This window comes from Acaromyces ingoldii (genome assembly GCF_003144295.1).
Source record: "Acaromyces ingoldii strain MCA 4198 unplaced genomic scaffold FA10scaffold_9, whole genome shotgun sequence".
Classification (NCBI taxonomy): Eukaryota; Fungi; Basidiomycota; class Exobasidiomycetes; order Exobasidiales; family Cryptobasidiaceae; genus Acaromyces; species Acaromyces ingoldii.
Window position 1 is genome coordinate 216,453 of NW_020290255.1, and position 15,718 is coordinate 232,170.

The window sequence follows — 15,718 nt, forward strand, 5'->3', positions numbered from 1 at the left end:
TGATACACTGATCGGAGGGTATGTAATTACTCATGGCCAGTCTTTGCGCAGTAAATCACTTTCAGTCTTGGGAGTACATCGGCTTTCTTCTGTCTACTGGTCTTGGGCTTGCAGGCTGGTTTGCCATTCCGTAACGTCTGTCTCGGCTCAAATTCCTCAGCGCACCTTGAAAATATCTAGACAGACTACTGCGCCACTCGGGACGGCTGACTCTTCGACGCCACGAGCCAAGAACATCTGCAACGCCACTCCTTGTCAGCAGGCATTGAGCTAGAGCACTTGCGGCGACTGACCTCGTGATTCAGCCACCAATACTTCTCCGAAGCCGTCTCAAAGGAGACTTTGGTCTTCCGGTGCACGCGAGCGTCAGCTTCTACCTCATGATGCTTTCTCTAGCGAAGCGACTCACCAGGAACTCGCTCGTGTCCCATGTCCCTCGCACAAACCCGCTCTGCGCTTCCAAAAGGGCTGTAGAGGCGTTCAGTATCTTTCGAGCGTGACCCATGTACTACCATGCTCACAGCTCCTCGCAGCAGCGCTCTGTGGCTTCTGTCCTTCCAAGCGAAGCAACAATATCGCACCGTCCTGTGTCCGTAGCACCATGATGGCCGCTTGTTTTACGAATCCATCGGAGCTGAATGTGACTTCGTCGAGGCTGCAGCTGAGCTGGTCGGCTTCTACATTCGATCCCCGCAGCCTTCCTGACGTGAGCCGTACGATTCCACGAGACGAGTACGACGTCTTGCCAACAATAAGAGGCTCTTCTGCCTCGAGACGGAGCGTGAAGCACCGTTCAAAGTCGACCGGCTTCGCTTTGGCGAGTAGCAACGACATGTTGACCTTGACCGGTGCAGCGTTAGACCGCAGGCCGTCCCTGTCAATCCCTTCCTTTATATGGAGTGATCGCCACTCTCCCTGCATGTAGCCACAGACCGATGTAGCCACAGACCGATGACGTGTAGGTGCGCAAGCTTTCGAGCGATGTCATTTCTTTCTACAGAAGTCACCTTGCCCCGATACTCGGGCCTTCTTCGTTAACCGACATTGCTCTAAGGCCGCTTGTCGGCTATAGGTCAGCTTTCGCCCATGCTACAGTCGCAAAAAGAGCTGGAGGGGGAGAACAAAGAACTCTGTTTTGCTGCAGCCTACGTACGCAACCATTTTTCGGCTCGCCCGAGTGCGGAAGCAGCCTGAGTGCCGTATCTGCCGCCCCCGCGTCGAAGCTGGGCGCTCGCTACATACTGTAGCACCAAATTTTTTCTTTTCGAGAAAGCCGCGGCGTTACAGCGATTTCTCTCAGAATTACGGTCGTACCACAAAGGCATTGCAGACATCACTTCGGCTCGATCGTCGTGCCTACTCCACCTTTACGCGTATAGCCGGCTGGACCATAGATTCGGCCCTGACAGCAAACGTCTGAAGTCATTCCAGGGAGGTTTGGTCACGGAGATAGTATCACAAAGGGGATGTTCAATTGGCACAGGACGTCATGGCACCGGGCTTTGAATCATCATGTATGCTCAGTCATCAGTCCGCCGCAGCGCAAGAGCAAAGACATGTCTGTCGAGTGGAAGGGCCTGGTGTTCGTTGTCGTCCTTGCAAGGGGTCGCTAGGCTGCGCCGCTGTGGTGCTTCTGATGGTACAACGCATATCAGAGCTCTCCAGAAGGGGTCCAAAACAATGTCGTAGAATCTGGGGGCGAAGCGCGTGTACCAGCGAGGTTCCACCGCTTGCAGTAGGGGCCAGAGTCTGGGCCCTTTCACAAGTCCGCGGTCGTCTTTCGACCCTGCAACAACGGTGGAACACCGACAAAATCCTCCCTCGCCAAGCTTGCGGTTGCAACATACTCTGTAAATCCGCTCTCATCAAGGTATTAAAAGAGGCTGTGAGGACCTTCCGTCCAGCGAGGCATATAGCTGGACCCTTCTGGAGAAGAACGGCACGCAAAAGCATCTCCATGACGCAGACGATCCGAATGGAGCTGGGGCGAGTGATCGTTGCTGACGGCACAGAGGTATTCTACCGCGCAATGGGCGCGGAAGATGCTCCCGTCTTCCTCCTACTTCATGGCTACCCCGCGAGCTCCTTTCAGTTTCGCAACCTAATGCCCATTCTCGCGGCACACTACCGTGTCATCGCCCCCGACCACCCGGGTTTCGGTTTTACGAGAACAACAGCGGAGAATTACGAGTTCACCTTTGACAACCTGTCCGAGACGATTGAGTCGTTCATCGACACGTTGAAGCTCTCGGCGACACCATTTCCCGTCTATATCTTCGACTACGGTGCGCCCATTGCCCTCCGCATCCTCCTTCGTCGCCCAACGATGTTCTCGACCATTGTAACCCAGAACGGAAACGCATACAAGGAAGGACTGGGCGACGCTTGGAGCGCATTCGGAATACGTGGCTACTGGAACTCGCCCACCGAGGAGAACCGGGAAGCGTTGCGAAACCTTCTCACACTCGACTCTACAAAGTTTCAGTACGAAATTGGCCACCCATCTGCCGCCGACATTCCGCCGGAAACGTATCATCTCGACTACTTTATCTCCAACGAAAACGCCGAGGCAATGCTCGATCTTTTTTACGACTACCGTAAGAATGTGGATCTCTACCCGGCATTCTCTGCGGCCTTGAAGAAGGCCAATCCGTTTGTGCTCGCCGTGTGGGGTACAAACGACCCCTTCTTCCTTCCTGCAGGCGCAGTCGCATACGCTCAGGATATTGCTCCAGAAAGGATCAAAGTTGTCTTGCTCGACGCGGGACACCTTGTTTTGGAAAGTCATTGCGACGAAGTGGGCAGCGAGATCCTTCGATTCATGGGCGTAGTGTGAATGCTTCCCGGGCTACTCTTCTTGCATTCTCGTCAGAGCACCCTTAGCGGTGCTTTCCTTCCTTGTGCGTCGAAATCCCAATTATCAGCGGCTCTATCTTTCTGGAGCAACTGTCGGAACTCGCTTGGCGAGCTGTTTGACGGCTTGCAACGGTGTTGCTCATGCGCAACACCTTGCGCAAGGTAGCATGGAAAGAGGAGCATGTTGCACACGGCTTGGCGTGCATAAGGGCAAAAGAGATGATATTCCAGATCACTTGGCCGCAACAATTTCGATCTCGACAAGTATGTCATCTCGGATGAGCGAATTCACGGTACCTAGCATGAATGCTGGCCTGTTCTCTCCGATGAATTCGGACCTGACCCGCACATAATCCTTGACTAGGTCCTCGCTTGTGAGCCACGTCGTTACCTTGACGAGGTGGCTTGCGTCCATGTCTGCCTTTTTGAGGATTGCGAATATGTTCTCCCACGCCAGCCGGCTCTGGGCTTCGATTCCCTCGGGCGTCTTTCCCGATTCATCGAGACCAGGTGTACCAGCTGTATACAGCCACGTAGTGCGGTTGGAGACGACTACGCCGTCCGAGTATCTGAAAGACTCTTGCGTTCAGTTCCGGCAACATGAACCAAGCTAGTTTACCCACGCGCCAATGAAACGAGCAGGCCCGTTTCTGATCCCAATGTGTGCGCTCATCCTTGCGAATTGATTTGAGAGAGATTCTGAGATTTGCTTCGCCGACAACAACAGGGGAGGATGCGCAAGTGCCGTGTTCACTTCTCTGCTCCACTCTTTATAGCGCCTGACAGGCAAGAGCAGCGTTTTTTCCCGGAGATATTTCGTTCCCCGCGGAGTAAGGGAATCTCGCTTTCGTTCGGTGTGAAACGCTCCTTGGGGCATTGACTTTCTTCATCGCACAAGCTGCGAGATGGCCAAAGGTGTGCTTGCGCCGAGCTGGAGATGGCCTCCATTGCTTCAGGCGCGAAGAGACAAGCGCTTTCACCTAGCGGACACAGATGTGACGCGCTGATTGAGTGCAAGAAGAGGCCTCTTATGAGTGGTGCCAGGAGTACGCAGAAGGCGAGCGCCGCCCACACGACGGTCAAGGAAACGGAAGCCCTTGAGCCTGCTAGACACCACCAGCGTATCGACAAACTTCGGAGATATATCTGGCGAGGGCCGCGGCTTTAAGCGTAATGTGGCACGTGCATATGTCGAGACGGGTCCATCTTGCAGGATAGGGTGGTGGGTTTGCAGGAGAAAGTGGCGGTACAGTGCGCCCTCTCCTCCCTCGTCATTCCACTGGGAAAAATGGAAGGGCAAGCTGGGGTCAAGCGCGCAAAGAGGAACCGGATCGCCTATTCTTGCCTAGCATGCCGCGATCGCAAAACCAGGTGCGATCGCGGGCGCCCCTGCAGCCAATGCGTAATGCGGAACGAGGGGCACCGTTGCTCCTTTGCCGAGAAGGCGTCTCGACAGCCGAGCTCGGGCAACCTCGCGGCGGCGGTTGCAAATGAAGCTTTGTACGAAGACACGGCAAATGACAGCCTGTTTGAGGATACGACGAACCGGCTACACAAAGGGCGCAACAGCCCAGACACCGAAGCCGTGGTGGTTGGACTGCAGCAGAGATTGACAAGGATGGAGAGGCTCTTTGTCGAGCTCAACAACGTCCCGCCTTCGCCGATCGCTCAGCCTCCAGCAGACCACCGAATTGAAAATGGCAGCAGAAGCGCGTTCGCGGATGAGTCCAGAGAGGCCAACGAGGAGGAGAGAATGCTGCGACTGTTTTGCACGGCGCTGCCTTCACCCACCGCACTGGACTTGCTCTTTGTATCATAGTAGGTAGCACCTTGACGAAGCACTCGGCCATGTGCCATACTGAAGCCTCGTCGAGCAGCAGAGACCGGGTGAAATGCATGGCTGGCCATTTCGTCCACATGCCCACCCTTCGCGACGATATTCAACGTCTTGTAGCCATGGGGCCCACCCACGGTGCGAAAGCCATCAGCCGGGGCGAGTTTGGCGGACCGGCGTGGCTCGCGATGCTGTTCCTGGTACTGGCGTTGGGCCTGCGCCACTATCCGACCAGAGCCGAAGTGGAATTCTTCACAGAGCTTGACCACACAGCCACGGCCGGTCGTGAGCAGCTGTGGGCCGATTACGCGCAACGGTGCCTGAACCTGTGCATCCTCGACCCCCGGCCACAGCTCGAGCTGATCCAAGCAAGCCTGCTCTTCTGCGTCTATTCGTCCACAGGGGGACTGGATGCCGCAGAGGCAGACGAACGTAGAGCAGAGGGGTCTCAGGATGGGGGAGCGCACGAATCGCAAAAGCAAAACCTGTTGGCAGCTCGCTTGCTCAAAATGGCCATCTTGCACGCCCAAGAGCTGGGGCTGCACCGCCTGAGCAGCGACAAGGGCAGTGACAAGCGGCAATACCGAACAAAGGCCACGTTGCAAACGGAGATGGGCAAGAGGATCTGGTGGGCCTTGTGCTTCCGCGACTGGTCCTATGCAAACACCAAGCAGAATCGTGTGTCGTCGATTGGCCTGCGCGACTTCACCACACCGCTTCCGGGCAACTACAACGACGAGGATCTCATCCCAAAAGAAGGAGAGCTCCTGGCCGAGCCCAAGCCCAGGGATGGCTTCACAGAGGTGTCGTTTGTGCTCGCCATGCTCGACTACATTGTCATCGTCAAGGATCACTGCGAGGTGCAGGCGGCAGCTGGGCCAAGGACTGTGCAGGCCGATGCCGACGCCATGGCCAGCGTGGCAGCTCGCTATCAAAGTCTGATCGCGAGACTACCAAAGTACTTTCAGGTGGGTGAGACGGCAGCCCAGCATCCAAACTACTGGTGCAAGGCCCTCGAGGTGCAAAAGTGGCTCCTGCAAAGCGCAATCTTTAGTCGGTGGGTGTCTTCGACCTTGTCCTGCCTGGTTAGATGGCTTACTTTCCCCCACAGCCTCATCGCAATCTATCGCGACACATCATGGACCGACGCGGTCGGCCGATCGACGTGCGCCACGTTTGCTCGGGGCGTCCTTACGCTCCAGCAGGACCTCCGGTCGCGGCACTCGGTGGTCGACCGGCTCTGGACGAATCTGTCGCAGAGCTACGTGGCGGCAGTCGTGCTGTGCGAGCACCTCATTGCCGATCCAGACGTGCTCGAACGGTCTCTCTTCTTGGAGCTGATCAACGAGGCGATTTCAGCCTTGCTCCAAATCGCAGTCGAAGACCCCACGGCACTGCGCTGCGCACGAATCGTGCAGGCGCTTCTTCAGCACGTTCGCGACCACCAGCGGAGTCGCTCTGGGCACCCATCTCCAGCGCCTCTTGGGCACCTGGCTAGGAAACTCGTTGAAACAGCACCTCGGCCCGAGGTGAAATGGAAAGAGCAGCCCGCCTTTACGCCAAACGGACTCGATCTCTCGTTCAAGTTCCCAGATGCGCCAGCGAACGACGGCTTGGCGTACATCTTCGATACATGGTCCCACTTCGACAATGCCGCTCCTCCACCCCCGATTCCTGCCGCTGCGTGGGACGCCAGAGCAAGCGACGACTTTTCAGCCGACGCCTCTCTGGACAAGACGTGGCGATGGTTTCTGGACCAAGGCATCTTTTCCATGTAGCGCCATGCTTCACGTACTGCTTCCCACCCTTTCTTGCTATCGCTCGCAAAGTTGTACAACAGCTCTCTATTGTATATCCCAATTCCTGATCTTCGACAGTAAACGACAGAAACGACAGGCTGCCGCGCCATGACCTGGGGTAGCAAGGAAGGAGAAATGGTATTCTTCCTAGGCAGGCGATGCGGAAGCAGGACAGACGAGTGACAAGCTGAGCTAGAAATGGGGAAGGCGGGTGGCGAAAGAAATGTACAGAGTCCCTCAACGTGTCTGCAGTTGTCATCGGAGTTGGAGAAGGAACTCGGCCGATTCGGTGATTGGCATGAGAGTGACCGTCCTCATCTACCCTCTTATGCGATCTCGCAGGGAATGGGGTTGCACTGCATTGCTGAAAAAGAGAGTTGCCCTAGTCACTGGCCGCGTGACTGTCTGTTAATTAGCCGTGTCCGGTGGAGGGAAGGCCTGGCGTTGCCGTGTTCGAGAGAGGGTAAGAAATAGTCCGCGATGAGGCCGTTCGGTGAATTTATGCGGGCATCCTTAGACCGAAGACGAGGTTTGGTTGAACTTACAGGGCGTGTGCTAGCCTACCCCGCAATGCATGTGCAGCTGAGCGTGGGGGTACCGAAGCGACTACTTTTAAGGTTGAGCGAGCGAGCGCGGGGCGCGCGCTGGTCTGAGTGATACGCTGATCAACACCAACGAACGATGACCGATCACACTCTTGCAGCCCTCGTGGCCGCCGCCGCTGTGCTGGTCCTGGCGACTGTGCGCCACTGGAAGACGGCCATCTTTGCACCGGCACCCCTGCCGCGCGACACCAGCGACCCAAGCAAGCGATGGCCCAAGCAGCCTCCCACCGTGCCCTTCCTGGGCCACCAGCTGGTGCTCAACGCCAACTCGGACCGCTTCCTGGACCTCTTTCTCGAGTGGCGGCTCAAGTACGGACCGGGCTACGAGGTGGGTCTCTCTCTCTCTCTCTCTGAAACTCAAGCTGACCACCTCAGCACCAGCTCACCATCCCTGGCCGGCGCATGATCGACATCAACCACCCCGTGTGGCTGGAGCATGTGCAAAAGACTCAGTTCGACAACTTTGGCCGCGCGCACCTGATGCCCGTCCTGGGTGGCGTCCAGCGCACCGGCATCTTCAACTCGGACGGGCGCCACTGGCAGGTGCAGCGCAAGGCGGCCACCCACGCCTTTTCGCGCAACCACTTCAAGGGCCCCATCCGCGACAAGATTGGCGCCCACGTCAAGATTGTCGTGGATCTCTTTGACAACCTGGCCGCCACGGGCCAGGTGTTTGACTTCCAGGACGTCATGGCGCGCTTCACCATGCTCCTCTCCCTCGCCGTCGCCTTTTCCGAGCCGGCAGGCCTGGCCGACTGCCTGACGGCCGATCCTGCGTGTCTGGAGCGGCGGTACAAGTTTGTCGATGCGTTTGATGAAGCCTCGCCGCTCATTGATTCGCGCAACCGCAACGCCCTGTGGCAGCTCACCGAGCGCACCACGAGCCGCGGCCACGCCAGGGCGATCCAGACGGCCGTCGACGCCATCTACGACTTTATCAACCCGCTCGTCAAGGCACGGCTCGCGACGACAAAGGCCGGCGTCAAGAATAGGACAGGCGACCTGCTCGACCTCTTCATGGAGCACGAGTCGGATCCCTGGACGCTGTCGGGCTGGATGGCGAGCATGCTCTTTGCGGGCCGCGACACGACAGCGTTCACCATCACCTGGCAGATGTACGAGCTGCTGCGGCCGGGCAACGCGGGCCAGAATCTGCTGGGACGGGCGCGCGCAGAGGTCGCCGAGCTCGGCCACCAGTTCCACCACTCGGCAAAGGACGCCGACACGCTCGATTACGACGACATGAAGGGCCTCACGCTGCACAATGCCATGTGGCAGGAGACGACGAGGGTGCACCCGGCCGCGGCACGGGGCACGCCCACGGTGTGCTATCGCGACACGGTCCTGCCCGCCATTGCCGACATCGGCCAGCCGGCCGTTGTGGTCAGAAAGGGCGACGTGGTCATCTGGCAGGGTGAGCAAAAAAAAAAAAAGGAATTGGAATGCATACAAAGTGCTGAACTGCCTCTCTCAGACTGGGTCTACAACCGGCTGCCCGAGGTGTGGGGCGACGACTGCCTCGACTACCGGCCAGAGCGGTTCCTCGACGGCGAGACGGGCTCGCTGCGCAACGTCAGCATGTGGACCTGGCACTCGTTCAATGCCGGCCCGCGGACGTGCCTGGGCAAGACGCTGGCCACGTTTGAGGCCCTCAGCCTGCTCTCCGCCCTGCTGCCGCGCTACGACTTTGAGATGGCGGACCCGGGCATGCAGGCAAAGTACACGACGGGCCTCAACATGGGCATCGAGCAGGGCCTGCGCCTGCGTGTGCGGCGGAGGGAGTAGCTCCGTCATCATCCTGCCTGCTCTTTTTCAATGAATGCTTGATATCGTCACACAATCATTTGCTACAGTGGCTGTCTTGCGATGTAGCAACTCTTGCGATGAGGCATCTGCCTGGGTAGCACAGACCAAGAGTTGCAGACAGACCAAGAGTTGCAGACAGACCAAGAATCGCATTACGCATCAGAAGTGGTGACGACTACCTGGTCAGTCTTGGCTTCGTCTTTGCCGAGGGACTTGTCGGTAGTGCTGTCGGCGTCGCTGGCTCGAGCTGCTCCGCCGTTGGGTCTGTCTCCATCAGCACAGGTAGTGCCCCCCTCACGTGAGACCAGGCACCGGACCTCGGCGAGGACATCGACCATGCACGCCTCGCGCATCGCCGCATCGCGCACCGCCGAGTCGTCGCCAAAGATCTTGTCCATGTCCTCGAGCGACTTGCCCCGTGTCTCGGGCACAAACGCATAGCACCACACGGTACCAACGGCCGAGAAGACGGCAAAGAAGATGAATGCGCCGGCGCCGTGGACCTGGCCGATGAGCGAGGGCGTGATGAGGCCGATGATGAAGTTGTTGAGCCAGATGGAGCACGTCGCGAGTGCGGTGCCCTTTGCGCGGAACGTCGAGGGAAAAATCTCGGCGGGCAGCGCCCAGGGCACGGGCGACCAGGTGGCGCCAAAGGCGATCATGTAGACGAAGATAAAGGCGACGCAGACCCACGCGGCCGCCTCGTGGCGCTGCCATGCCAGACCATAGACGCCAATGAGGGCCGCAATGATGGCGTGCGACAGGCACACGCAGACGCCGCCGTAGATGACCAGCGGACGGCGGCCCACGCGGTCGAGGAGGTAGAAGACGGGCGCGACACCGACGAGCTGGCAGATGTTCATCACGCCCGACATGGTGAGCTGCAGCGAAAAGTCGAGACCGACGGCCTCGAACAGCGACGGGCCGTAGTAGATGAGGGCATTGATGCCAATAAACTGCTGGAAGAAGCCCAGGCCGAGGCCGATGTGGGTGCGCTTAAAGATGCCTGCGCCCGAGAACATGTCCTTCCAGCGCAGCGCCTCGAGGGCCAGCTCGTTGGCCAGGCCTGGCTTGCCGGCCACGTTGGGATGGCGCACGGCTTCGGCGCGGTACTGCACGGCCGACTCGGCCTTGATGGCGATGAGCTCGGCGAGGACAAAGGGGCTGTCGCGCGGGAGCCGTCGGAGGCGACAGAGCGTCGCGAGCGCCTCGGCGTCGCGGCCCTTGCTGACGAGCCAGCGGGGCGAGTACGGCAGAAAGAAGAAGAGCACGGCCAGGACGAGGGCAGGGGTGATCTGGACCAAAAAGGGCAGGCGAAAAGACCAGTCGGAGGCCATGTTGCGCGTGGCAAACGAGACGTAGTAGGCGACGACGACGCCCAGCACAATCATAAACGACTCCATGACCAGGAGCGTGCCGCGGATGTTGGGCGGGGCGAGCTCAGAGATGTACAGGGGTGCGACGGCAGCGAGGGTGCCGATGCCCACGCCGCCGATGAGCCGGCCCACGACGAGCTGGGCATAACTAAAGGCCGTCGTCTGGAGCACACTTCCCGCAACAAACCAGACGACACCGTTGAAGAGGGTGCGCCGGCGGCTGAACTTGTCCGAGACAAAGCCCGACTGGAGCGCGCCGAGAAAGGCGCCAAACTCGAGCATGGCCGTCAGCAGGCCCTTGTAGAAGCTCGCCGACGGGCTCACTGCCGCGTCGACGAGGGGAAACTGCGCCAGGAACTGCGGCTCGACGAGAATGATGGAGATGACGCCCTGGTCAAAGCCAAAGGAGAAGCCGCCGGCTGCAGCGGCCATGGCGCAGACGATGACAAACGGCGACTGCAGCACCTGTCGGAGTGCTGTGCATCCCGGTTAGCGCAGAGCAAAAGCAACGCCGTAATCATCATGCTGACGCACCACTCTTGCCGCCACGGTAGGCCTCCTCGAGCTGCTGGGGATCGCGCGCCAGCACCTCGGCTTCTCGCGGCCAGTCCAGTGCCTTTTCTTCAGCGTGAGCTATCTTCAGGGGATCCATGTCTTGTCACTCAATCAATCAAGCGCCAGTGTGAAGCTCGAATCGAATGGTCATTCGAGCTCAGAGGAAGAGGCGATACTTATATCCGGGACGCTTCTGCGCTTCTGCGCTTCTGTCGTCTCTCGGCATCATCTCGCGCTCTCTCGCGCTCCCTTTTTGCGGGGTAAATCGAGCATCATTTTCTGACCGAACATCTCTTCTGAATCTGAGTGGGGTCACTCCAGGAGCGGGGGGGTGGGCTGAGGGGAACAAGATGGGGCGATCTGTGCATGCACGCCGTCGGATGGACTGACACGAAGAAAAAGGCCGAAAATGCAATTTGAAGGCCGTGCAAGGCCCGATGAAAAATAAATGAGACGGCATGACGCCACTACTGCGCTAGTTGGCCGCCTCCAGTGCGTCTGGGTAGCGCAAGCTGTTCTGACTCCGGGCCGTCTCCATAATCTGCTGGCTGAGCAGCGTCGTGGCTGTCGAAAATGATGATTGGGTCAGAGAGAGAGAGAGAGCAAAAGAGCCTGGATCGGAGGACGCACCCAGCGGACACAGGTCTGCCTCCTTTCTGCCATCGCGCAGGCAGCGCGCGACGGCATCGGCCTCCCAGAACATGCCGTGGCCAGGGATGTCCCGCGTGACCGTCTTGGCTGCCTGGACGTCGACGTCGCCGTCGCTTTCCTTGCGCGGGAAGAAAGTGTAGCTCTCGGGACGCATGGGCGCCCACGACACCTGCAGATCGCCCTTTTCGCCCTGGACCAGGGTGCAGAAGGAGTGCGTCTTGACGTTGAGCTGTGGGCATAAACTATCATCAGCAGAGTAATCAGCAGCCGATCGAATGTCCTTGACCCACATTGCAGTTCACAGTCGACTGCACGCCCAGGCGCTCAAAGTCGAGGATCAGCGTCGTCTGCTCGTCGACGCCGGTGGCCTTGCTCTTGATCATCGAGCTCGTCACCTTGGGCGGCTGGCCTCCGTTGTCTGGGTGCTCGCCCAGCAGGCTGAGCTGCCACGTCAGTGGATAGATGCCAATGTCCAGCAGCGCACCCCCGGCGAGGTCTGACAGGCACCTGTTTCAGCACAGATCATGGGCTCCAAGACACGCAGCTCACTGGGGTTCAGGATCCGGTGGTTGGGGTCCGTGGGCATCCTCTCGCCAAACTCCGACGTCGAGCGGAGAATCTTGCCCACGATCTGCTGCCGGTGCAGAAGGTCCCTGATCTCGGCCATGATGGGGAAGAAGCGGATCCAGACGGCCTCCATCAAGAACACGTTCTTCTCCCTGGCCAGCGCAATGAGCTTCTCCGTCTGGGTGCTGTTGACCGTGAATGGCTTCTCGCAGCACACGTTCTTGCCGCCGCGCAGGCACAGCTTGACGTTGTCGTAGTGGTGGCTGTGCGGCGTGGCAATGTAGATGACGTCGACGTTGGCATCGGCAACCAGCTCCTCGTAGCTCCCATAGGCGGCCACGCGCACATTGTCGCCCTGCTGCTTGTCGGCGCCGACGCGCGCGATAAAGTCCTGGCTGCGCTGCTGCGACGACGACGAGGCGACGGCGACAATCTCGTGCCGCACGTCGCGCACCTCCCGGCTCGCCGGGTCTAGCAGCAGGTCGAGGGAAAAGGACTCGGCGATGCCGCCCGTGGCAAGGATGCCCCATCGGCAGGTGAATGTCGACATGGTGGATGCGTTGGTGAGCCAGTCTCTCTCTCTCTCCGACGAGAAGAAGTGTTTAGTAGTCCCCCCGCGTCGGCCCTTTCTTGCATTGAGCTAATTGGCCGGCCGTTCCTGCAAATTAGCCGTTCCCCACACACGCTAAACGCCGTCTCCTCGGATCTTCGCACCGGCACGTACTACTATTCCCCGTCTGCACTAGCGCGAGAGGAGACTAAGCTCAAAGTGGGGGGGTTCGGTAGAATAAGAAGGCCGCTGCTTGTCGATCCCTCTCCTGACCGAGAACTGAACACAATGAAGATCAGCGGCAGCACATTCATCGTCACGGGCGGCCTCGGCGGGCTGGGCAGCGAGTGCGTGCGCATGCTCCTCGAGCAGGGCGCCTGCGTCGGCGTCATTGACATTGTCGAGCAGGGCGAAGGCAGCGCGAGGCTGGCCAAGGCACTGCAGAGCGACGACGAGCGCAGGAGGATCGTCTATGCGCAGGCGAGCATCAGCGACCGATCTAGCGCGGAAAGGGCCGTGGCCGACATCGTTGCCAAGCTCGGCAATCTGAGAGGACTGGTGCACTGCGCCGGCGTTGCCCTGAGGGTTAGGGTAGTCCAAGCTAAGCCGTTGTAGGTAGTTGACTGACCGACGGCTCTGATTTACAGCAAGAGTTCAGCAACAAGATGGCAGACGCCGTCGACCAGTTCCGCAAGACGCTCGAGGTCAACGCAGTGGGCACCTTCTGCATCGGCGCCGTTGTGGCCGATGCCATCAATGCGCAAACAGAAAAGGAGCTCGGACTCTCGGCCCAGGCGCCCAGCCGGTTCTGGACCACCGACCAGGAGCGCGGCGTCATTGTCAACTTTGCCTCTGTCGTCGGCCACGAGCCCTCGGCGCGCATCCTCGGCTACGGGCCCAGCAAGACGTGCGTGCTGGGCCTCACCAAGAGCTTTGCCGACTTTCTCGCGCCCAGCGGCATCCGCGTCAACAGCGTCAGCCCGGGCATCGTGGCGACGCCCATGAACACCGGCAAGGCGCTCGAGTTCTTCAACAAGGACCTCCTGGCCAACGGTGTCTTTCCCAAGAGGGCCTCGGAGCCGGCGCACGTCTCGTCGGCGGTGCGCTTCCTCATCGAGAATGAGTTTGTCAATGCAGAGGACGTCAAAGTCACGGGCGGCTGGCGCATCGTCACCACGACGTTCCCGGGCCAGGGCGACCCGAGAGACTCGATGCCAGGCCTGGAGTAGGAGTGGCTTCTCGACACACGTACCCTTGTCATGGCTTCGATGGTTTCGGCCGACGCGTACCCACCCACACACGACTACCGCATGGTGCCGGACGTCGATTAGACCGCATTGTTTCTTCCATATTGTAGAAAGAACTCTGGTTTTAGACTGAAAGGCACACGATCTGCTTCCTGACTTTAGGGAAGATGACCCTTTCTCAACGTCTCGATGGCATCTTACAGGGTGGGAATCCGAGGAAGCTTTGGCACCGACTGCTCAGAGGTTGTCGACGGCAGATACGTGCGTAGCTTGAACCGCTACATGGCTTTCAACTTGCTGGGTTCGGGCATCATCACCGTTATCTCAGTCGTCGCAATCTCGACTAATAGCAAGAACACAAAGGCGACAGAGAATCTACTCATTCTCAGCATAGTCTTCCCCCTCGCGCTTCTCCTCGTCAGCCTCGCGTGCATGGTGAGACAGCGAGGACCAACCGGGGAGCCACTTTCCACCTCGCTCCCCTCCTTTTGGCTGTGCGACGAATAGCTCCACAGTATGTCTAGTGCTCTACAGCGACTGAGTTGATCAGTGTCCCTACGCTGTGCGAGACTCGAACGCGGAACTCGTCGCCGTCACCGAGCACCAGACGTGGCTGCCGGCTCCAGCCGACGCCCACCGGTGTGCTGTCGGGGTGCTATGGGTTAGAAGGAGGAGCAAGTCACAAGCCCTCGCCTGACGACCCGACCTACCCTGTCAAGATCAGCGTGCCCGCGGGCAATGTCGTGCCCTGCGAAAGGAAAGAGATGATCTTTGGAATGGAGAAGATGAGGTCGCTGTTACAGCTACCGGCGTGAGTAAAGGGCTCCAGAGGGAGGTGACGAGCTACTGGCAGCTCACTCAAGCTTGCCGGTTTGAACAACCTTGCCGTTCAGGCTGCCGGTGATCCGCACCTCGCCCAGGTCCTTGATCTGGCTCTTGTGCACGAAGGCTGGCCCGATGGGGCATGCCCCGTCGAATGACTTGGAGAAGCACCACTGGCTTTGCGCGAACTGCACCACACGCGAGGAGACGTCGTTGGACGCCGTGATGCTGTAAACAAATCAGCTGGCTGCACGGCAGAAGCGGGGACGAGGAGAGAATAACCAACCCGAGGAAGCGGTCCATAGCCTCGGCTTCCGACACGTCTTTGCATGTCTTGCCGAGCACAATGGCGACCTCTGACTCGTAGTCTGCTGCGTTGTCTGCCGCTGTGGCCTTGGGGATCACCGTCTTGGCGGGCCAGGGATCACCAAGCGACGTGCTCGGCTTCCTATGGGGGTGTGAGTGCGTTTAGCTGCATTCGCAGATCTTGTGTGCACCCACATGAAGAGAATCGGTGCTGGAGGAATCGCGAGGTTCATCTCCTTGGCGTGGCTCAAGTACTGGAGAGAAGAACAGGCTCAGCAATGCTCGAACTGTGAGCGTGGCTTCTGCTCACGTTCAAGCCGATGCAACGGATTGTCCCGACTTCAACCGCGGCCAGAGGGCTCAAGAGCGTCTTCACATGCTCCTTCTTGCCTGTTCTATGCCCTGGCTGGAGGATGGAGCTGCCAGAAAAGACCTCGACTTCAATGGGCTGAGAGCCGTGGGCGGCCAGGCCGACATCAAGAAGTTCGTCACAGGGCTCCCCGATGAGAGGCTGCGACGATGGCGCCGAGGCAGGCACGAAGCGCACTAGCCTGGCGTACGTGGTCATGGTGTTGGGCTGTCTCAGAGAAGGAAGCAGAGTGTACATAGTCTTACTTGAAGAAGAACACCACCCCGATGGAGCCGAAGGATGGCCACAAAAAGAAAAGAAACCAGCCGAAGACACGTCTGCCCTGTGGTGGGGCCGAGCAGACTAAATTTGCGGGTTTCGGAAAAAACGGAATC

At 59.0% G+C, this 15,718-nt stretch overlaps 9 protein-coding genes across 9 annotated transcripts; 4 read left to right on the forward strand and 5 right to left on the reverse strand.

Annotated features, from left to right (window-relative positions):
• Window positions 1-72: 72 nt before the first annotated feature.
• Window positions 73-834, reverse strand: FA10DRAFT_304711 (hypothetical protein; the record flags this gene model as incomplete). The annotated part of the gene is made up of 4 exons (XM_025525382.1): window positions 73-237; window positions 294-347; window positions 410-468; window positions 522-834. 4 exons carry the CDS (start codon window positions 832-834, stop codon window positions 157-159), a joined length of 507 nt encoding a protein of 168 aa, XP_025374019.1. The 3' UTR covers window positions 73-156.
• A 1,141-nt stretch (window positions 835-1,975) lies between these two features.
• On the forward strand, window positions 1,976-2,836 carry FA10DRAFT_273451 (putative hydrolase or acyltransferase of alpha/beta superfamily; the record flags this gene model as incomplete). The annotated part of the gene is made up of 1 exon (XM_025523167.1): window positions 1,976-2,836. One exon carries the CDS (start codon window positions 1,976-1,978, stop codon window positions 2,834-2,836), a length of 861 nt encoding a protein of 286 aa, XP_025374020.1.
• Window positions 2,837-3,088: 252 nt separating this feature from the next.
• On the reverse strand, window positions 3,089-3,529 carry FA10DRAFT_289411 (Endoribonuclease L-PSP; the record flags this gene model as incomplete). Its single annotated transcript, XM_025524288.1, has 2 exons — window positions 3,089-3,425; window positions 3,480-3,529. The coding sequence occupies 2 exons, from the start codon at window positions 3,527-3,529 to the stop codon at window positions 3,089-3,091; spliced, it is 387 nt and encodes a 128-aa protein (XP_025374021.1).
• Window positions 3,530-4,107: 578 nt separating this feature from the next.
• Window positions 4,108-6,689, forward strand: FA10DRAFT_304713 (hypothetical protein). The gene is made up of 3 exons (XM_025525383.1): window positions 4,108-4,674; window positions 4,734-5,747; window positions 5,802-6,689. Exons 1-3 carry the CDS (start codon window positions 4,145-4,147, stop codon window positions 6,466-6,468), a joined length of 2,211 nt encoding a protein of 736 aa, XP_025374022.1. The 5' UTR covers window positions 4,108-4,144; the 3' UTR covers window positions 6,469-6,689.
• Window positions 6,690-7,148: 459 nt separating this feature from the next.
• On the forward strand, window positions 7,149-8,879 carry FA10DRAFT_256708 (cytochrome P450; the record flags this gene model as incomplete). The annotated part of the gene is made up of 3 exons (XM_025519817.1): window positions 7,149-7,422; window positions 7,476-8,508; window positions 8,569-8,879. Exons 1-3 carry the CDS (start codon window positions 7,171-7,173, stop codon window positions 8,877-8,879), a joined length of 1,596 nt encoding a protein of 531 aa, XP_025374023.1. The 5' UTR covers window positions 7,149-7,170.
• A 160-nt stretch (window positions 8,880-9,039) lies between these two features.
• On the reverse strand, window positions 9,040-10,965 carry FA10DRAFT_256712 (putative MFS monosaccharide transporter). The gene is made up of 2 exons (XM_025519818.1): window positions 10,811-10,965; window positions 9,040-10,752 (listed from the first exon to the last, which is right to left on the reverse strand). Exons 1-2 carry the CDS (start codon window positions 10,926-10,928, stop codon window positions 9,053-9,055), a joined length of 1,818 nt encoding a protein of 605 aa, XP_025374024.1. The 5' UTR covers window positions 10,929-10,965; the 3' UTR covers window positions 9,040-9,052.
• Window positions 10,966-11,306: 341 nt separating this feature from the next.
• FA10DRAFT_276579 (NAD(P)-binding protein) lies at window positions 11,307-12,599 on the reverse strand (the record flags this gene model as incomplete). The annotated part of the gene is made up of 4 exons (XM_025523327.1): window positions 11,307-11,395; window positions 11,462-11,711; window positions 11,773-11,978; window positions 12,032-12,599. 4 exons carry the CDS (start codon window positions 12,597-12,599, stop codon window positions 11,307-11,309), a joined length of 1,113 nt encoding a protein of 370 aa, XP_025374025.1.
• A 279-nt stretch (window positions 12,600-12,878) lies between these two features.
• Window positions 12,879-13,935, forward strand: FA10DRAFT_256717 (NAD(P)-binding protein). The gene is made up of 2 exons (XM_025519819.1): window positions 12,879-13,184; window positions 13,247-13,935. Exons 1-2 carry the CDS (start codon window positions 12,888-12,890, stop codon window positions 13,826-13,828), a joined length of 879 nt encoding a protein of 292 aa, XP_025374026.1. The 5' UTR covers window positions 12,879-12,887; the 3' UTR covers window positions 13,829-13,935.
• Window positions 13,936-14,163: 228 nt separating this feature from the next.
• On the reverse strand, window positions 14,164-15,623 carry FA10DRAFT_269928 (putative mitochondrion protein). Its single transcript, XM_025522935.1, has 6 exons — window positions 15,285-15,623; window positions 15,170-15,228; window positions 14,955-15,116; window positions 14,705-14,896; window positions 14,557-14,640; window positions 14,164-14,490 (listed from the first exon to the last, which is right to left on the reverse strand). The coding sequence occupies exons 1-6, from the start codon at window positions 15,540-15,542 to the stop codon at window positions 14,367-14,369; spliced, it is 879 nt and encodes a 292-aa protein (XP_025374027.1). The 5' UTR covers window positions 15,543-15,623; the 3' UTR covers window positions 14,164-14,366.
• Between the last annotated feature and the right edge of the window lie 95 nt (window positions 15,624-15,718).